General features: G+C 43.9%; 1 protein-coding gene across 13 annotated transcripts in view; it reads left to right on the forward strand.

Moving 5' to 3' along the window:
• The window catches only part of MYCBP2 (MYC binding protein 2), a 395,137-nt gene that overhangs the window by 89,485 nt on the left and 283,472 nt on the right, over positions 1 to 22,180 (forward strand). For all 13 annotated transcript variants that reach the window (XM_034758293.1, XM_034758294.1, XM_034758297.1 and 10 more), the window contains 3 exons: positions 7,444 to 7,648; positions 14,164 to 14,328; positions 15,052 to 15,210. In XM_034758293.1, coding sequence (XP_034614184.1) covers positions 7,444 to 7,648; positions 14,164 to 14,328; positions 15,052 to 15,210 — 529 coding nt within the window. The remainder of the gene's footprint in view (positions 1 to 7,443; positions 7,649 to 14,163; positions 14,329 to 15,051; positions 15,211 to 22,180) is intronic.

The following is a 22,180-nucleotide window of genomic DNA, read 5'->3' on the forward strand; positions in this document are numbered from 1 at the left end:
CAGTTGCTCAAGGGCTTGCGTGAGGAATTTAGGGTGTTTGTCACAGGAAGCTGGTTGGTGGCCAAGACATCACTGCAGTCCCTCCTTGACATTGCAGGTGCTTCAGCCAGGGTTACGCCCTCTGTGGTTACTCTGAGGAGAGCTTACTGGCCATAAAACTCTGGGATCACTCTGGATGTCCAGCAAGCCATTGAGGATTTGCCTTTTGACATCCAGACCTAGTTCTTGGACAAGACTGTTGACCCTTTTTGCACTCCTTTAAGGATTCCAAGGCTACCTGGAGGTCCTTTAGGGTGTATATACAGCCCATGCAGAGACACCACTATGGGGTTCAGCAACAGTATCACCCGCAGCCCTTCTCCCTGAAGCAGGGCGACTACTCCAGAAAGAGGGGTAGGTCTCACAAAAGGAATCACTCAGGTGTGGGGTTCAGTTAGTCCATGCCTTCACCTGGCACTTGCTAAGCAGCCATTTTGAGTGCTTGGTCCAGAGCACTGTTCTAATTATTGCTCTACTCTCATCGTCCCCATGTCCCTTTGGGGACAAACTGTCCCATTTTTACAATGCGTGGGACTTAATTACATCTGACAGCTATGTTCTAGACACTGTCAGAAGGGCTATGCCATCCATTTCCTCTCCATGTGACCTCCATATCCCCCTATTCCTCTTCAGGGACCCGTCTCACAAAACACTGCTCATTAAGCAAGTCAGCCCTCTGCTGACGTTGGGAGTGGTGGAGGAAGTTCTGCTAGAACACCGGGGTCACGGCTTCTACTCCTGGTACTTCCTGATACCAAAACCCAAGGGTGGGATAAGACCTATTGTTGACTTTCGCGGCCTCAACATATTCATCAAATACATGAGGTTCAGCATAGTCACTCTATTGGCTTTCTTCCCCGTGCTGTCTCAGAAGACTGGGTCTGGATCACAGGATGCTTACTTTCATATGGCGATTCTAACGAGCCACAGGAAACTTTCTTTGTTTGTGGTAGAAGAACATTTAGCCTCTTTTCTGCCCCCTGACTTTTCACCAAATGCTTTGCTGTGATCATGGCATATCTCAGGAGGAAAGGAATCCATATTTTCCTGTACCTCGACAATTGGTTACTGAGGGGCGGCTCTAGAGAGGAGGTTCTCGCCAGTGTCACGATCACGTTGTCTGGGCTCTACCAACTGGGGCTCATTTTAAACACCAGAAAGTCATAGTTGGCTCCCACTCAGAAAATTGAGTTCGCTGGCGCCCTGTTAGATTCCATGAGGTCGAGAGTGTTCCTCCAACCAGCTGCTTCCAGGCAATTCAACAACTCTTCCTCGGTCCGTAAACTCAGCCCTCCACAACAGTCAGGATGTCTCTGAGCCCGTTGGGACATAGGTGGTCTAGTTAGCCAAGTTGTCCCTTCACTCTCTTCATATGTGGTCTCAGGATGGTCTACTGCCCTGCCTTACATTCTCTGGATAGATTGGTTTGTGTTCCTCCACTAGTCCTAGACTCTTCCTTGAGCTGTTCAGCGTCCCTGCGCAATGTGTACTGAGGAGTCCCCTTCACTCAGCCCTCTCCAACCAAGTTATTGGTTACTGATGCCTCCCTTTTGGGTTGGGGGGAGGGAATGCATCTGGACTCTGTGTGCGCAGAGCCTGGGGTTGGAACAGGAAACCTCACTCCATATCAACATTTGAGCCATCCACAATGCATATTGTGCCTTCCGGGACTGTATCAGACACTAAGTGGTTCACATACTCCCCAATGATACTACTGCGATGTACTATGTGAACAAACAAGGAAGAGCACTTTCCAGGTTACTCTGCCCCGAGGCCATCAACATGGGGCAATTCTGCATCGAAAAAGATATCCGTACGATAGCAGTCCACTTGTTGGAGATGCAGAATTGTCTTGTGAACCATTTCAGCAGGTTTTTCTCTGTGAGCCATGAGTGGTCCCTGATGGCGAGTGTTCTCCAGATCATCTTTGCGATGTGGGACATCCCCACGATTGACCTGTTTTGAGGAAAAACAGAAAGTGTTGCCTATTCTGTTCTGGGGTGTGGGTGGGGAGCTCAGCATGGGCTCCCTCTGATGCTTTCCACTGCAGCACATAGTCAACTCTGTTGTACACATTTCTCCTATTCTGATCATTCCTCTGGTCATCCTCAAGCTCAAGGTGGATCGGGACAAGCTCATCCTAATTGCTCTGGTGTGGCTGAAACAGCCCTGGTTCACGTACCTCCTTGTTCAGGCTCCCATACCGCTTCCTCTCCTTCCTGACCTGCTCACTCAGAACCATGGCCACACCCTCCATCATGTGATCAGCTCCACGCACTTTATGGCGTGGCTGCTGCATAGCTGAATGAAGAGGTAGAGTAGTGCTTGGTGGCTGTCCAGCAAGTCTGACTCAACAGTAGGAAGTCCCCCACTAGGAAAGCCTACTTAGTGAAGTGGAAGAGGTTCTTGGTGCTGTTCTTTGCCTGCGGGACCCAACCAACAGGGACTTCCATCTAGGACATCTTGGAGTATCTACTACATCTTTAGAAATCAGGCCTTAACCTCAGTTCACTGAGAGTGCATTTGGCAGCAATATCAGTGTTTCATCTCCTTATTTAGGAGAAATCAGTTCTTTCTGATGCCATGGTGATGAGATTTCTGAAAGGGCTTATCCACTTACATAATCAGGTCCGAGAGCCAGTCCTGTTGTGGGACCCAAATGCAGTTCTGGTGGCTCTAATTGGCCCTCCATTTGAGCTGCTTGCATCCTGTCCCCTGCCCCTCCTGTTTCCGAAAACTGCATTCTTGATAACCATTACATCTGTAAGGATGGTGGGTCAGTTGCAGGCCCCGATGGTGGGCCCTTCTTACATGCATTTCTTCAAGGGCAAATAATGCTTTGGCTGCAGCCAAAGTTTTTTCCAGGGTGATCAGAGTTTCATCTGAATCAGGCGGTATATTTATCTGTGTTTTTTCCCTAAGACACATTCCTTTCCAGAGGAACAGTGCCTCTATATGTTGGATGTCAAACAGTATCTAACCTTTCATCTGAACAGGACCGAACTGTTTCATACTTTGCATCACCTGTTCATTTCATATGTGGACCTCACGAAAGGGCAAGGAGTCTCTGCACAGACTATCTCTAGATGAATAACATCTTGTACCAAGACTCTGTATGAGAGCTTCAGCTATGCCTTCTCAGCAGATACAAACTCATTCGACGAGAGCACAAGCAACGCTGATAGCGTTCCTCAGTGACGTTTCCATATTGCGTGTGAGTGAATTGAGGCTTTGTCTACACTACAGGGAAAAGTCGATCTAAGCTATGCAATTTGAGTTATGTGAATAGTGTAACTCAAGTTAACGTAGCTTAGATCTACTTACCGTGGAGTCTATGCTACGTGATGTCAACAGGAGATGCTCTTCCGTTGACTCCCCTTACTCTTCTTGATCTGAAGGAGTACAGGAGTCTACAGGAGAGCTATCTGCGGTCTATTTAACCGGTCTTCTAAACCTATGGCCGATGCATCTATCGCTGCGCATTGATCCCCCTGTAAGTGTAGACAAGCCCTAAGTGGAGTATACGTCTGCATCAACTCCAAGAAGGAGGAACGGTTACTTACTGTAGCTGTAGTTCTTGGAGATGTGATGCAGATGTGTATTCCATGACCCACTCTCCATCCCCTCTGCATCATAGTCTGCTCTTGAGCTTTTGGTGCAAAGGAACTGAGGGGGATGTTGGGGCAGTGTCACATCATATAGCCAGGGGAGGAGCCACAGCCATTACGTGGGAGTGCTGCCCATCTACAAGTACTGTCCGGCTCCAGTGTGCTAGGTATGTGCATACCTAAGTTGAATACATGTTTGCATCACATCTCAAAAAACCACAGTTACAATAAATAACTGTTACTTCCTCTTGCCTTTTGATGTTCCGTGAGTCTGTAAAAGAAATGTCTATGCCACTAAGAATGGCACTTAGCTAAAGGGTGTGATGCCTGCAACGCTGTCTCAAAGAAGTGGCCAAAAGTACTGCAAGACTGCTTCAGAACCTGCTGCCTCAAGAGGTAGTATGAGAGTCTGAAAGGAAGAAAGTAAATACTTAGGTATAATGGATTTAACCTTTGGAATTAATTCTCATAAGATATTGAAGACCAAAGCTTGGTGGAATTCATAAATGGAATAGACATATGAATATTTCAGTCCTAACATATGCATATAAAAGCTGGAAATCCACTAAAACTACAGACAGACATTTAAATGCCTTCCAAAGCAAAATGCCTCAAAAATACTAGTTTAATAAATGGAGGGAGGGATAGCTCAGTGGTTTGAGCATTGGCCTGCTAAACCCAGGGTTGTGAGTTCAGTCCTTGAGGGGGCCACTTAGGGATCTGGGGCAAAATCAGTACTTGGTCCTGCTAGTGACGGTAGGGGGCTAGACTCAATGACCTTTCAGGGTCCCTTCCAGCTCTATGAGATAGGTATATCTCCAGCGAGTTTATAACAAATGCCAAGATTTGTCAGAGTTAAACAACCCTTTAGGCCAAAGTTATCCAGAAAAGATGATGGAAATGTATGGGACATGTGTAAAGAATAAAGCCAGATTATCTGCCATGATGGGTGTGCTATTGAGCAGCTAGAGGAACATGCAAAACAGGTGGATTGAAAGAATCCCTCCTCTGAGTGCTACTCGGAGGGAAAACCTATGGGTCTTAACAACGCAGAGGATATGTGAAGAGTGGCCCAGAATAGACTGTTTAAGTGACCGCTAATTGCGTGGGAAGTAGTCAGAGATTCAGATAGGGATAAGAGTACGTTTCATAGGATATATTTTTTAATGTACTTCTATGTATTGTAGCATAAGCCAATAACTAAGTTGATGGGGTTCAAGAAGAAACATCCTCTGTGGGCAGGTTACACTGGTCTACAATTTTTGAGAAGTAGTCTGCTTCAGAGATAAAATGTGCTATTTATTAGATATTTTGATGTGCTGAATTCAAATATGACAATTAAAACAACTGGCTACTATTTCTAAGATATTTAAGTTTTTACATTTTATGTCTATGTATATTGTGTAGATAGTAGAGTTTTAGTCATAAATTGTAAACCTAGGTCTTTTCATGTGTTTATGGTTGCTTTACATGATATTTCACCTGTCCTGTTTATGTAACACTTTAAAAATCAGCAAAAAGGTTATATAAATAAAATTTATTATGAAACAAAAGGCAAAAAACTGTTATGTACATAGTTTAGTACTATTCAGTGTCTACTCGGCGCTTTTTGTCTTGTCTCTTGTGTTCATTAAATGGAGCATCTCTTGTCACTGTCCAGAAGTAGTCTGCAAGCATTGATGGGCTCCATTTGCCCTGATAACGTTTCTCCATTATTGCAATGTCCTGGTGAAATTGCTCGCCGTGCTCGTCGCTCACTGCTCAGCAGTTCGGTGGAAAAAAATCTAGATGAGTGCAAAAAATGTATCTTGAGTGACATGTTGCAACATGTTATACTGCGCTTATGTGATGCAAAAGTCACTTCACCACAAACATAGCAGAAGTTATCTGCACTGTTCACACAAGTACGAGGCATCTCTGCTCACTTTGGCTAAACAGAAATGTGTCCCTTTGCAAAATCAAACACTGACAAATAAGAGAGCACGACACTGTATGATTTCTAGAGCTGATATAGGGCAATTTGTTCAGCAGAGTGATGTAAGCTTCATTATGATTGCATCATCCATGACTTCTAGGAATAACATGATGCAATTCATATGTATGACGCAATACCAGCTTCAGATTGCATCATTCATTGTTTTGCCTAAAAAGCAAGTACTGTCCAAACCCAGTCATAGATTTATTCATAGATCCAGTCAAAGACGTATCTTAGTCATTTCTGGTTTAAATTGAGATCCCTTCCCTTTATAACTCACTTATCCTCCGCCATTCCCAAGTCAAGGGTCGTATATACTGACCCAATAGCATATCTTGAAAACTAGACTCAATCAACAATTTTAAGCATCATTTTCGTTCTCAGTGACCCAGAATTAGTAAAGTTTGACTACATTTATTTCAGAAGCATTTTGGCTGTAGAGCAGTGTTATTTAATAATTGTGCACTGTAAGTTCTCTTGTAACTTGGTACTAGTTATTGCTGCAGACAGGCTACTGGGACCAGATTCAACAGTGGTCTGATTTGGTATTGCAATTCTTATCATAGGAGATTAGAGTTGGAAGAGACCTCAGGAGGTCATCAAGTCCAACCCCCTGCTCAAAGCAGGACCAACACCAACTAAATCATCCCAGCCAGGGTTTTGTCAAGCTGGGCCTTAAAAACCTCTAAGGATGGAGATTCCACCACCTCCCTAGGAAACCCATTCCAGTGCTTCACCACCCTCCTAGTGAAATAGTTTTTCCCAATATCCAACCTAGACCTCCCCCACTGCAACCTGAGACCATTGCTTCTTGTTCTGTCCCATGTTTCTTTTTAGGGCAATCTTGTAAATAAAAAAGAGTTTCTAGTATTGGATGATGTTTAAATTCATATTTTTTAAAAGCAATGTTCAGACTGACACTTCTTAATTTAACTCATTTTACCAGTGTTTTAGCATGTGCCTTGTACCAGATCATGACACTAAGTACCAAAAGTACATTATATACTGACACAGTGCTTCCCAAACTTAGGCCCCCTCTTGTGTAGGGAAAGCCCCTGGTTGGCTGGGCCGGTTTGTTTATTTGCCATGTCCGCAGGTCCGGCCCATCGCGGCTCCCGCTGGCCGCGGTTCACTGCTCCAGGCCAATGGGAGCTGCTGGAAGCGGTGGCCAGTATGTCCCTCGGCCTGTCCAGCAGTTCCCATTGGCCTGGAGCAGCGAACCGCAGCCAGTGGGAGCCGCGATCAGCCGGACCGGCGGACGCGGCAGGTAAACAAACCGGCCTGGCCCTCCAGGGGCTTTCCCTACACAAGCAGCGTCCCAAGTTTGAGAAACACTATACTGACCTATCGAGTAACTGGATGAGTTAAAGAATGTGTTATTTATTTATTTATTTATTTTGGTTTTCCTTGGTCCTTTTTACTTTGTAACCATGCTTTCTGTTAATCTGCTCCTGTAATCAAATGAATCCTCATGTAGTTTTGGGTGCATTAATGCATAATTAACTATCAAAAGTTTTTTGAGCAAACAAAGGAAGAGAATGGCATAGAATATCTTGCGGGAAAAAATGCATGTTTCTGTTATGTTCTATTTCATCTTGCTGAGGTCGTGTCTCGAAATAAGTCCAGTTTTGGTTGTCATTTATAGTAAACTTTTCTAAGGTCTTTAAGACTGATTTTTAACTTATTTATCATTAAGTCATCAAATGGGAAAAATCCTTAAACCCCTTTATTTTGAACCTTGCTTTTATTAGATACAATTATTGTTTCATTTTAAGTATTATGACATGATAGGAGAACAATATAACTTTTTTTTTCTTTCAGATTTATTACACTGGCAAATATCAGAGCCTAGGAATCAAACAAGGTGGTCCTTCAGCAGGAAAATGGGTTGAGCTGCCAATCACAAAATCTCCAAAGATTATCCAGTTCTCAGTTGGACATGATGGTTCGCATGCGTTACTTGTTGCAGAGGATGGAAGTATATTCTTTACAGGCTCTGCTAGTAAAGGAGAAGATGGTGAATCAAGTAGGTTTTACTATTGTATTATCAATGGCTTAATATAGAATTGGTACTTGTAAATTATACCAGTAAAATCAATATTAACCAGTCCTTAAGGTGTGAAAGGAAAAATGGGTCGTTTACTAGAGCAATGCACGAGCATATCATCAACATGCTTGTGCACATTATCTGCAAGTAAACACAAGTTTGTGTTTGAACCCAGCAGCGAACATAAAAAATGATGTTCACATGCATGTTAGTCATTAAGGTGCCACCGGACTCCTTATTGTTAACAAGCAAGAATATTGTTACCTCATGCACAAATGTTGGAAAACAAGGAAATGCAGAATTAAGAGACACTTCCTACACAACCTTAACACTGGTCTCTTTGATCCCAGCCCTTAAGAGACCCTCAGGGTATTTCTATACTTGGAGCTTTGGGTGTGATTCACAGCTCACGTAGACATGTTTGTGCTAGTTCTCATTGAGCTAGCACACTAAAAACAGTAGTGTAGCTAGAGTAGCATGGGCAAGAGTGAGTGGTGGCATGGGCTTGCTGTGCTGAATGCATACCCACTGTGCTCATTTGGGTTTGTGGCTGCGCTGCCTCTTAACACTTCCTGTGCTACCCAGGCTACACTACTTTTTGCGTGCTGTCTCAGTGAGGGCTAGTGTGAATATGTCTACTTGAACTGAGAATCACACCTGCAGCTCCAAGTGTAGATATACTCTCCGAGAGATCCCAGAAGCTTAACCCTCCATTAACTTCTGCAAACCATCAGCAAGTCATCCTGGGATCACTGGTGCTGGACAGAGTGCAGTGAAGGTCCTCTGGACTAGGAGTTGGAATGTTGATTTGGAATTGTATTGAAACAGAAAAGATGGCAGGTTTGATTAGGGGAGGGATTAGGATGCTGTTAGATTATTGCTTTTGATTGATATTCCCACTTGAGTAGTTAAGGTTGTTTTGACCATTTTGGGTGGGAAGAATTATCTTAACTCTGCATTTCTTGGTTTTACAACATTTACATTTTCTTACTATGCTATTGTTGTAAGGGATGTAGTAGGATACCTTACCTCTATGTTACAGCAGAGTAACAGTGCTGCTATATTTAACCTTAAAATCTGCTTTTCTGTTTTAAAGATTGGCTGTTCTAAGTGCTCTAGAATTTGCATAATTAATCATGTTGTCTTGAAATTTGCTGTGCCTCATGGGGCTTTGGGGTACAGTCAGTGGTCCAAAGTTGGGGCCATTTGACTAAGTGATTCACAAGATACAGCCCCTGGGGAAAAACAGGCTTTCTTAAAGTTAATGCATTGTGAAGGGCAGAAGCCCTGTCCCTCTGGGTGAGGAGTTTAAACAGACATGCTTGGAACATGCACCAAGACTACACTGAGACTGAGATGAGGAGCTGAAAAAACAGGTAAGCTTGATATCTTATCAAAACTCTTCAGCACTTGTGAGGGGGGAAGGGAATACTCACTGACGTGACTGGAATAGTTCACATGTCTCAGAACTATAGTTTCAGGCTGTACTCCTCTCCATGGGATATTCTTTCAGCAGAGAACTTCATTGACATGAATGGGTCACTTAACACCTCCCTGAGCCTTTTATGCTGCTGATCCATGTGTAGAGCTCCAGGAATCATATAGTAATATAATGGAGTACCAGCTCTGTTCTAGGTAATGTTGGGAAGCCCTTCTTGTTTAAACAATAAATCTTCAAAATCTAAAATTTGCATGCGTACAAATTGTCTTCACATTTCCTATGCCTCATGGGAGTTCAAGCTAGGGTTAGTGATTTAAATTTGGGGTCATTTGATACAGCTCCTAGAAAAAAATCATTTAAGTTCCAATCCTAGCAACTTTGAAATTTTGAAACGCATCTTGTGCAGAAATCTGAGAATAAACTGTAAACACTTGGGAAAACTTTACCTCTGTCACATCCTTCTTAGCAATTATATATTGCAAATGTTTCAAAAACACAACCATTTTCACCATTCCGCTATAACAGAATGTACAGGAGTAGGGAGGAGCATTGAGGAATCACACAGTAATCGTGTGGCCTAGTGGAAGACAGTTGAACTGAGATTATTCCCACCTCTGCCACTGGTCTGCTTCATGACCTTGGGCAAGTCACTTCACATCTCTGTGCCTTAGTTTCCCATATGTAAAATGGGGATAATGTTGTAAAATTCTTTGAGATCTAATAATCATAGAATATCAGGGTTGGAAAGGATCTCAGGAGGTCATCTAGTCCAACCCCCGGCTCAAAGCAGGACCAATCCCCAACTAAATCATCCCAGCCAGGGCTTTGTCAAGCCTGACCTTAAAAACCTCTAAGGAAGGAGATTCCACCACCTCCCTAGGTAACCCATTCCAGTGCTTCACCACCCTCCTAGTGAAAAACTTTTTCCTAATATCCAACCTAAACCTCCCCCATTGCAACTTGAGACCATTACTCCTTGTTCTGTCATCTGCTACCATTGAGAACAGTCTAGATCCATCCTCTTTGGAACCCCTTTTCAGGTAGTTGAAAGCAGCTATCAAATCCCCCCTCATTCTTCTCTTCTGCAGACTACATAATCCCAGTTCCCTCAGCTGCAACTCATAAGTCGTGCTCCAGCCCCGTAATCATTTTTGTTGCTCTCCGATGGACTCTTTCCAGTTTTTCCACATCCTTCTTGTAGTGTGAGGCCCAAAACTGGACACAGTATTCCAGATGAGGCCTCACCAATGCCGAATAGAGGGGAATGATCATGTCCCTCGATCTGCTGGCGCAATGCTCCTACTTATACACCCCAAAATGCCGTTAGCCTTCTTGGCAACAAGGGCACACTGACTCCTATCCAGCTTCTTGTCCACTGTAACGCCTAGGTCCTTTTCTGCAGAACTACTACCTAGTCACTCGGTCCCTAGTCTGTAACAGTGAATGGGATTCTTCCGTCCTAAGTGCAGGAGTCTGCACTTGTCCTTGTTGAACCTCATCAGATTTCTTTTGGCCCAATCCTCTAATTTGTCTACGTCCCTCTGTATCCTATCCCTACACTCCAGAGTATTTACCATTCCTCCCAGTTTAGTGTCATCTGCAAACTTCCTGAGGGTGCAATCCATGCCATCCTCCAGATCATAAATGAAGATATTGAACAAAACCGGCCCCAGGACTGACCCTTGGGGAACTCCGCTTGATACCGGCTGCCAACTAGACACGGAGCCATTGATCACTACCCGTTGAGCCCGACGATCTAGCCAGCTTTCTTTCCACCTTATAGTCCATTCATCCAGCCCATGCTGCTTTAACTTGCTGGCAAGAATACTATGGGAGACCGTATCAAAAGCTTTGCTAAAGTCAAGGAATAACATGTCCGCTGCTTTCCCTTCATCTACAGAGTCGGTTATCTCATCATAGAAGGCAATTAGGTTAGTCAGGCATGACTTGCCCTTGGTGAATCCATGCTGACTGTTCCTGATCACTTTCCTCTCCTCTAAGTGTTTCAAAATTGATTCCTTAAGGACCTGCTCCATGATTTTTCCAGGGACTGAAGTGAGGCTGACTGGCCTATAGTTCCCCAGATCCTCCTCCCTTCCCTTTTTAAAAGATGGGCATTACATTAGCCTTTTCCCAGTCATCCGGGACCTTCCCCGATCACCGTGAGTTTTCAGAGATAATGGTCAATGGCTTTGCAATCACATCAGCAAACTCCTTTAGCACCCTCACATGCAGTGCATCTGGCCCCAAGACTTGTGCTCGTCCAGGTTTTCGAAATAGTCCCGAACCACTTCTTTCTCCACAGAGGGCTGGTAATATCCTCCCCATACTGTGCTGCCCAGGGCAGTAGTCTGGGAGCTGGCCTTGTTCGTGAAGACAGAGGCAAAAAAAGCATTGAGTACATTAACGTTTTCCATATCGTCTGTCACTAGGTTGCCTCCCCTATTCAATAAGGGGTCCACACTTTCCCTGACCACTTTCTTGTTTCTAACATACCTGTTGAAACCCTTCTTGTTACTCTTAACATCCCTTGCTAGCTGAAACTCCAATTGTGATTTGGCCTTCCTTATTTCACTCCGGCATGCCTGAGCAATATTTTTATACTCCTCCCTGGTCGTTTGTCCAAGCTTCCACTTCTTGTAAGCTTCTTTTTTGTGTTTAAGATCAGCAAGGATTTCACTGTTAAGCCAAGCTGGTCGCCTGCCATATATACTATTCTTTCTACACATCGGGATGGTTTGCTCCTGCAATCTCAATAAGGATTCTTTAAAATACAGCCAGCTCTCCTGGACTCCTTTCCCCCTCATGTCCGTAGAACTGATTCACATAAAACTCATCACAGAAGTCAAGCAAATAGAAGATTTAAATCTCTTTAAATCACCAGGTTGTGTCTGTGGGCAGGTCATTCACGCAGCCTCTCAGTAACTGAGGTTTTCCTTGAGGAGCTGGTGTTGAATCTGACTGGAGTGGAGCCCGAGCAGTTTCCTAAAGCTTAGCTCTTCCTGGTCTCTGCCCGATGTGCATGTGGTATCCCCCGAGTTTCCTTATTCTCAGCTCTTCTTCCCAGTCTCAGTTTTGTGTGATAGGCACTAAGCATGTCCATTTTTAGCTCCCCATTCTATTTTCAGTGGTAAGTGCCTGTGGCAGGCCCCGAACATGCCAACTCTCAACTACCCACCCTAGTTTCTGTACTTGTCTGATTCCTCATTACTTGAAAACTTAAAACCAAGGAATTTGGAGGAGGAACTCGGTGACCTTATGACCTCAAATTTGCACCACAAAGTCTGACCCGTACTCTGATGTGGCTTAGCTATTTTCAAATAAATCTGTCTATCTGTATTCCTTTTAAAGCAAAGTTTTGCTCCCCTTAACTGTGAAGTCACTACTGCACTTCCATAATAAAGTGATAGTGAAATTACATTTCTAAACAGAGGTTGCTAGGCTATTGATTAATAAAGGCACTGTGTAAACCATTTTAATTTTCAGATCCAAGAAGTGTGCTAGATAACGGAGTACAGAAGAATACCTTTCGGCATTCTGCCACCCATCTGACTGTCTAAGATCCATTCAAAGAGCAGCTGCTAAGATCATCTGTTCTGACTATGCAAACTTAGGCTGTCTATGCTGCACACTTTACAACGCTGCAGCTGTGCTGCTGCAGCCGCGCCATTGTAAGGGAAGCAGAGTAGCTGCTCTTTGTCGCTGGGAGAGAGGTCTCCAGGTGACCAAATAAAACCACCCCCAATGAGGGGTGGTAGCTTTGACGGGAGAGCGCGTCCCATTGACAAAGTGCTGTCCACACCGGTGCTTTCCATTATTTAAAACTTTTGTCGTTCAGGGGTGTGGTTTTTCACACCCCTGAACAACAAAAGTTTTAACCATGGAAGGGCAGTATGGACATGGCCTTAGTCTAGTTCTAGTCTGAGTGGTTACTCGCTAAAAATGGCATTGTCAGGTTGTGTGTTTGTGGTATCTCTATACTGCAGTGAAAAAAACCTGTGGCACAGAGTCTAAGAGCCCGGGTCAGTTGATTCAGGCTTTCAGGGCTTAGCCTGCATGGCTAAAAATTGTAGTGTAGATGTTGAGCATGGGTTGGAGCCAGGCTCTGAGACCTGCCCCCCTTGCAGGGTTTCCAAGTGGGGGGTCCAGTGGATTTGATGGGATTAAGAGTGCCAAACATTTTCCCTTGTGGTTCAGGTGGCAACAAAAAGGGGCCCCAAAACTCTGGTGGCAAAGTTAGGAGACAATTGAGAGGTTTAAAACTAAACTGCAGTTGCAACCTTGATTTTGCTGAATGTGTCCAGAGGAAGCTTTTAAAATTAGTAGATATATATTTATGATGTAAAATGGGACGGACTGTTTAAAATTTACTTGTAATGTCTACGGTTTCTGAACAATTACAGGAAATCTTAACAGTAATATCGTCAGTTGGTTTTCATTGGGGCTTAATCATGTTACAGTTTTAGCTAAAATATTGATAGAATTAGCACAACTATTAGGGAAGTTAATATTGTGGCTTCTAATGAAGCTTAATGAGACTTAAATGGGAATATGCTCACGTCTTGATTGGATAGATTACTGGAGGATTTAAAAACTTTTTTAAACCAAGATCTTTAAATAATAAAAATTCGGTCTGCAGACTTACTGTGATACAGATGACTTCAGATTTTGTTTATGCATCTTTTCGGTTTCAGACAAAAAACTTTTGTGAGCAAGTATTGCTTTTTAGGATCACTTATTGTTGTATATATTGAGTATAAACGAGCCAACTAAAGAAGCCTTGCAGAGTCATCATGGAAATATGTCAGCCTAGACACACATTTTGCTTGCCTACCATTCCATTAATGATGAAAAAGTTGATGGTATTTTACAAAACTAACCAAAAAATTACTTTCAGTGGGAGAATCATCAAGCAGATTTTTGTAGGGATAGTCTAAGGAAACATTGTATTATGAAACAAATGTTCATAGTTTAGCTGGTGAAAATCTTATTTTCTTCTTGCCCTCACTTTTTGGTGAAACATATTATTTGTAAAATGCCTTTTCTTTTAAAGCTAAAAGCAGACGGCAGGCAAAACCCTATAAGCCTAAAAAGATCATTAAAATGGAAGGAAAGATTGTCGTATATACAGCATGCAATAATGGGAGCAGTTCTGTCATTTCAAAAGATGGAGAACTCTATATGTTTGGAAAAGATGCCATTTACTCTGACAGCACAAGTAAGTTGATATCTGAGACACATTATTTGGCTTCAAATAATGCCAGTTAAGTACAAATGTAAGAGAGACATGTCTTTAAAGTATTGTTTGATTGCATTTATTCGGCATTGAAACATGCCAGTTTAAATGAAATGCTAGAGAAATTTTTGTTCCAATTGGATTATGGTTCTGTATGAAATCACTTTATAAAAAACTTGTACATTTATTGTATTGACTGGGCAGATTAGTTATGACTGTTCCTTCCTTCCTTCCTTCTTTTCTTTTTCTTCACTATCTGTGGCCTTGTCTACATTACAGACGCTACAGCAGCACAGCTACAGCACTACAGCTGTAGGGCTGTAGTATAGACACTTGTTACAGTGATGGAAGGTTGTTTTTTTTCCATAGCTGTAGTTAGACCATCCCTTTGAGAGGTGGTAGCTAGGTCGACAGAAGAATTCTTCCAGCGACCTAATGGGTGTCTATACTGGGGCTTTATGTCAATTCAACGACATTTCTCGAGTCTGAATTTTTCACACCACTGCTTGATATAACTAGGTCAACCTAAGCTTTAGGTGTAGACCAGGCATGTGTTTTACTAACTTCAATATTCCATCATTCTCACCTCACCTCTACTCCCGATAAAAAAATTAAGTGTTTTTTCAGCAATACTTGTGATATAGTGAATGTCTGATCCAGAGAGAGAAAATGCTGTTCATCACCCAAATGTTTTATATCTAACAGGTTTAGTAACAGATTTGAAAGGCCATTTTGTGACTCAGGTAGCTATGGGCAAAGCTCATACATGCGTGTTAATGAAGAATGGAGAGGTTTGGACATTTGGCGTGAATAATAAAGGACAGTGTGGACGAGACACAGGCTCCATGAGCCAGGGAGGAAAAGGTGAGCTGCTTGTTTTTAGAAAATAACAGAATAAAAACTTAGCTAAATTTCTTTTTCAAATTGTGATAGAAACAGTATATTCTTCTTCAAGTGATGGTCCCTATTGTATTCTACTGAGGGTTATGTGCATGAGCCCGGTGCCAGAACTTTTGAAAGTAGTACTGTTTGATGGTCCGCACGTACGCCCTGAGCTGCCTTGTGGTTTCACCTGAGGCGATAAAGGGCGCATGGTTCGAGTTGGAGCTTATACTCTCCTGTCGTCTTTGTGATGCACTTTCCAAAACTTTTCTAAATATCCTTAATACTGTTCATAGTTTAGATGTATTATTTTGTTCTGTATTCCCTTTTTTGTTTTTGTTTGAATTTTTCCTTTTGTACCAGATTTAGGACTTGGGACACCACTTTGGCGGTGTTTCTCGGCAAATGCTCCCCTCTCCCCGGGCCTGGGTACTGGATTATGCTGAAGCCTCTGGAGTTCAAAATCTGTGCTTCCTGCCCTCACTCATTTTCCATCAGTTTGGGAGAAACCCATATCACCTCAAGGTGCAGTATCTGCCTCTCCTTTCCTGCCTGTTCTCAAGAGAATTGAACTCTCCACCTCAGGAAACACCTTATGGAGACTGCCATGGAACTGTCGTCGGATTTTGGCTGGGGAACCGCCCCGTACGTTGTCCTGAACAGGTGAAGAGTGCTTCCCCTGCCATCGGGATCCACTTGTATCAGTGCTAAGGACCCCACACTGGGCCTAACCATGAACCAAGGAAGCATGTGCAGAAGCATGACAGTACGTCTTCCTCCAAGTCTAAGAAGGTTTCGGCACTGTCCACAGGTTCTGTCCACGAAGGAGCCACGTGTTCCAAGTCTCACAAGACCAAGTAACAACCACATCAATTTTTGGATCCACCTTTGCTGATCATAGATCCTGTGACTCCACCACTTGTGGCCCGCCGACATCCTGGGAACAGTCGGTCTCCAGACAGATGCAGTTCCTGTTACCGGCTTCTTCAGCGGAACGGGTACCATTGACTCCCTCCCCTCTTCCCCCCAGGGGACATGGAAGCACTTCAGATCCCCATGTGTTGTTTGTGCTGCAAGGACTACGGTCTCCACTGGCCCAGATCCGATCACCAAGTTGAAGGGACCCTTCCCCCAATATGTTCCTGCCGCCTTCATTTCCTACGGCACCGGCATTTGGCAGGATTTCTGATGCCTCTGATTCGGACGATACAGATGTCTGACACGGTCTACCGCTCCTGTTCTGGAAGCACAACTACCGGAAGGTTACGACAGCGCTGTGGCAGTTCCCCACCTTGCCTGACCCACAGAATTGGTATCTGGGACTCCCTCCCTCCCTTCGTCACCACAACCATCATAAGATAGGCGTTTCAACATGGCACCGGATGATGCACCAGTTAGCCCGACTCCAATGGTACCAATGGATCTGGAGAGGTATCCCTTATCTTCTCCAGATGCAGCTACCTCTTCAATCCCCTCCTCTCCACCAGATGACTGTCATAAGTTCCAAGAATTGCTGCGGAGAATAGCCAGTGCCCTGGTGATCCTATTAGAGGAAATACAAGACAGTCAACACCAGCTGCTTGACATCTTACACACTTTGGTAGGGCCACCCTTGCTGATATCAGTGAGGCCATCCTCCAACCCCAGCCACGTGTGCACCTTCCCCGAAAGGGGTTGAAAAAAGGTATTCTATCCCCACCAAAGGGTCAGCGTTCCTGTTCTCTCATCCTCCCCTGAACTTATTGGTCATCCAGGTGGCTTTTGAGCATTCCAAGCAACAACAGCCCTGCTTCACCCCATCCGATAGAGAGGGTAAGAGACTAGATACCATGGGCAGAAAGGTCTTCTCCTTGGAGGGACTCCAATTTAATATTTCAAATTACTTTGCCATCAGGGCTAAGTATGATTTTATTAACTATGGGCAATTGGCTGAGTTTGCAGACAATCTACTTTTGCAAGATTGGATAGTTCCAGGCAGTTGTGCAGGAGGGCAAGTTACTCACCAGGTCCATGCTACAGTGGACTCCTCAGACATAACTTCCTGTGTCTTGGCAGTGGGGATTGACATGAGGAGGGAATCCTGGTTACGCATCTTTGGCTTCCCCAGGGAGATGCAGAAAACTATAGCCCTCCCATTTGACAGATTGCACCTCTTCAGTCAGAAGATGGATGAATTCCTCCACTCCCTAAAGGACTGTAGAGCCACTCTTAAGATCTCTGGGTATTCATACATCAGCACCAAGAGGAAATTCTATCTTCTGCCCCAATCACATTGTTACAGGGTCTCACAACTATACCATTAACACACCTATGAGCCTTCTCAAAAGTGCTGTAAGGTTCACAGACCACATCTGCCTATGTCGACTGCCAGTCATCTACTCAATTCACCCAATCGTCAAATAAGCAGTATTCGAGTGTTTTTAGAGAGAGGTCAGACACTTCATACACCAATATCCATCCTGTGTACCACCTTCAGAGTCCATCTCAAACTCTTTCTGCGTCATGGAAAGCAATAGCAATGGACAAATGGGTCCTAGATATTATCCAGGGTGACTAGGTCATAGAGTTTACTGTGATGCCTTCATCTTACCCTCCTCCACGGTCCACGTGCATGCAACACCCATGCAATGACTTCTTCCAACTAGAGATTTACTCCCTATTGCAGAGGGGAGCTGTGGAACTAATCTCAGACCCCTTTCATGGAACAGGGTTCTACTCAAGCTACTTTCTCGTGTCACCCCCCCCCAAAATGGAGGATGGGGGCTGATATTGTATCTTCAACGCCTCAACTGTTCCATTTCCAAACTAAGATTCCGTATGGTCACACTTGCAATAATCGTTCCCTCCCTTGAAAAAGGCCCGTGGTTTGTAACTTTAGGGGGCGGGATAGCCCAGTGGTTTGAGCGTTGGCCTGCTAAACCCAGGGTTGTGAGTTCAATCCTTGAGGGGGCCACTTAGGGATCTGGGGCAAAATCAGTACTTGGTCCTGCTAGTGAAGGCAGGGGGCTGGACATGATGACCTTTCAAGGTCCCTTCCAGTTCTAGGAGATGGGATATCTCCATTAATTTATATTTATATTTATTTATATATGCAGGACGCTTATTTTCATATCGATATACACTTAACACACAAAAGGTTCCTGAGGTTCAAGGTGGTATCTCAACACCTTCAATACAGGGTCCTATTGTTTGGACTTACCACTGGCCCTGAGTGTTCACGAAAGTTTTCTCAGTGGTGGCAGCTCATCTCAGATGTCAGAGGATCCTCATTTTCCCCTATCTGGGCAACTCGGTCCAAGGCAGCGGCCCAGGAATCAGCATCCCAATTGCTTCTACTCCTTTTCTCCCCTGAGGTCAGTGTCAACGTTGAGAAATCAACCTCCAATTCCTGGAGTTTATAGGAGCTCGCATAGATGTGACTTCTGCCCGAGTGTACCTTCCACAGGAAACATTCTAGACAATAAGGGAACTAATTTCTTTGGTGATCTCCAACCTTTGGATTTCGGCCAAAATCTACTTTTCTCTCTTGGGACACATGGCGGCCTGCACATATGTCATGCTGTTTACATGCTTACACCTGCACGGCCTTAAACTCTGGCTGCAGAGGGTCTAATTCCCCCATGCACCAGCCGATGAACGCTCTGCTCCACATGCCACCAGAAGTTCTCTCCTCACTTCAGTGGTGGATGAACCCACTATGAGTCTGCTCGGGAATTACCTCTCTCTTGTCCTCGTCTGCCGTTACAATCATAACAGATGCATCCCACATGGATGACTGCATGACACAAAGCACATGGACAACATGGGAAGCCAGGATGCACATAAATATATTGGAACTCTGGGCAATACTTAAAGCGTACCTGGCGTTCCTACTATCCATCCAGGACTGGCCCATTCTTCTCATGTCAGACAACATCACCACGCTCTTCTACATAAATAAGCAAGGGGAAATGAGATCCAAATGCTATGTACAGAAGCCATACGCCTATAGGAATAGTTCATCGAACACCACATTCTTCTGATAGTAGCCTACCTACTGGGCACCCAGAAAGTGATTGTCAATGCTTTCAGCAGAAACTTTGCAACTGACCATGAATGGGAATTGCATGACTCTGTAGTCATGGACATCTTTGACTGGAACCCCCATGAGGTATCTTTTTGTATCCCACAACACCAAATGCACCCAGTATTGTTCAAGATGAGGAATTGGAGCCCAATCACAGGGGGACGCCCTAGTCAGGCGACTGGTTGGACTGCACAAACTATGCCTCCTCCCCCTTACCCTTCCTACCATGAGTAATCCACAAGATCAGACCAGAGAAAGCAACAGCTATCCTGATAGCCCCCTTCTGACTTCGCCAATTCTCCTTTGCATGTAGAAGCAACCTCCACTCATGCTTTGGACATTCCCGGAGCTAGAGACTCAACACAATGGCAGGCTAAGACACCATAACCTGCATACCCTTCAACTGATGGCTTGCTTTTTGAATGGACACTGTTCTTTGGCAGTGTGATCAATCCTTTCAAGCAGCAGGAAAGACAAGATGCTTGTGTCGAGCCAAATGGATGCAGTTCACCTCCTGAGCTACACAACAGGGTCTTGTCCCTGAAATGGTGGGCATCTCACTAATCTGGGAATATTTCCTGTATCTGAAGGACTCGGGACTTGCCCTCAGCTCCATTAAATACATGCAGCTACCATTAGTGCTTTTCACTCGCCAGTGGACAGCAATTCAGTTTTACCCACCCCATAACTGTATGAGTCTGGAAAGGCCTTTTATGAAAATACCCTCCCATTCAGGCTATTTATCCCCATTGTGACTGTAACCTAGTCCTCACCTCGTTGGTGACTACCCTGTCAAATCTATGGACTCCTGCCTCCTAGCAGTCCTTTATCTTGTCACCATTTCATCAATCAGAGGGTTGGTGAACTGGGAGCCATGATGGCTGACCCCTCCCTTCACCACTTTCCATAAAAACAAGATCTCTTTACGCCTTCACCCCAAATTCCTACCCATACCTTTATCTACCTTTTTCCCCAAGCCTCACGCCTCTAATGGGGAAAGAAGGCTTCACCCGTAAGATGTTCAGTCTTTGGCCTTTTATCTTGAGCAGACAAAGCCATTTCAGAAATCTTCTAGGCTTTTTGTAGCCATATGGGAGAGAGTCAAAGGGCAAGCCATTTCCAGAGACTCTCCAAGTGGCTTTCTGGGTGCATTACGTGCTGCTATCAGTTATCGGGATGATCCCCACCTGAAGGGATTTGGGCCCATTTTGTGAGAGCACAAGTAGAAACTACAGCTGCACTCCACAATGTGCCCCTCGCAGACACATGCATGGTGGCCATGTGGAGTTAGGTACACACCTTCTCCACACACTATGCTCTAGTGTATGATTCTGCGACAGATGCATCATTCGGAGCAACAGTCCTCCATTCCACAGTCTCCTTGCAGCATCCTCCCACATACCCTCAGTAGAGTACAATAGTCACTTCTTTGTCACTCGAGGAAGAAAACTAAGTTATTTATCTGTAACTGGAGGCTCTTTGAGATGTGTAGTCCATATCTGTATTCCGAACCCACTCTCCTTCCTCTCTGCTGTGGAGCCAACAAATTTGTGGTATAGAAGGAACTGGAGACGCTGGCGGCCGCTGCGCCCTTTATCTCCTTGGGTGAAACCATGAGGCAGCACAGAGCACGTGCGCAGACTGCCGAACAGTCCTACTTTCAAGAGCTCCAGCTCTGGGCGTATGCACGTAATCCTCAGTGGAATACTGATAGAGACCACACACATCTCGAAGAACCTCCAGTTAGAGGTAAGTAACTTTGTTATTCCTATTGTAAGTTTACATTTGGAGCATATTATAGTATGAAAAGCCAAGGAGGCATAGCACTTCAATGTTGTCTATCTCTTTCTCTCTTAGTATTGCTACATAGTTGACTTTCAGATGTTGTTAATATTCTTCTGTTAAACTAATTCATTATATGTTTTCATTTTGCCTTTTGATAACTGTGTATTGCCATAATATAAAATATATCAGATGCTTTTCTTTTAACAGTGGCAGCAAGGCATTTATTGGTTCTTAGATTCCTTCCTTCCACTTACATTTACGAAGAGGGTATTTACATTTTACAGTACATTTTACAAATATAGCTGAAAGGATTAGTTAACCCAGAGGACTTCTTTAGAAGTGATCTACTACAAATATTAAGAATGAAAAAAAAATGCATAGAATGACCTGTTTCATAAGACCCCATTTCTTTCCTCATGTTTGTAGTTCTTCATGTATCATCCCTGTATTACAACCACATTTCACTTTTTACCTTTCTTTTTGACTATTTTTATTATCTGCTGTTCCTGCCACACTATTTAATTTTTTTCTTCTCTTCCAACACTATTTGATCCTTAAGCCTCCTATTCCTAAACTTCTTCCCCTTCTATACTTTTTCTTTAGCCTTGAAAAAGATAAAATATTTTTCTTCCACTTCCCTTTTCTCTCTTCAGAACTCTTGCATTTTTGAACATTTTCAATATAAACACTTCAGAACATACCATTTTGATATATTTCAGAGTAGCAGCCATGTTAGTCTGTATCCGCAAAAAGAACAGGAGTACTTGTGGCACCTTAGAGACTAACAGATTTATTAGAGCATAAGCTTTCGTGGGCTACAGCCCACTTCTTCGGATGCATATAGAATGGAACATACATTTAGGAGATATATATACACACATTCAGAGAGCATGAACAGGTGGGAATTGTCTTACCAACTCTGAGAGGCCAATTAAGTAAGTGGGGAAAAAAAACTTTTGAAGTGATAATCAGGATAGCCCAGTACAGTTAGTTTGATAAGAAGTGTGAGAATACTTACAAGGGGAGATAGATTCAACGTTTGTAAAGGCTCAGCCATTCCCAGTCCTTATTCAATCCTAAATTGATTGTATCTAGTTTGCA

The sequence above is a fragment of the Trachemys scripta genome, chromosome 1 (assembly GCF_013100865.1).
Source record: "Trachemys scripta elegans isolate TJP31775 chromosome 1, CAS_Tse_1.0, whole genome shotgun sequence".
Classification (NCBI taxonomy): Eukaryota; Metazoa; Chordata; order Testudines; family Emydidae; genus Trachemys; species Trachemys scripta.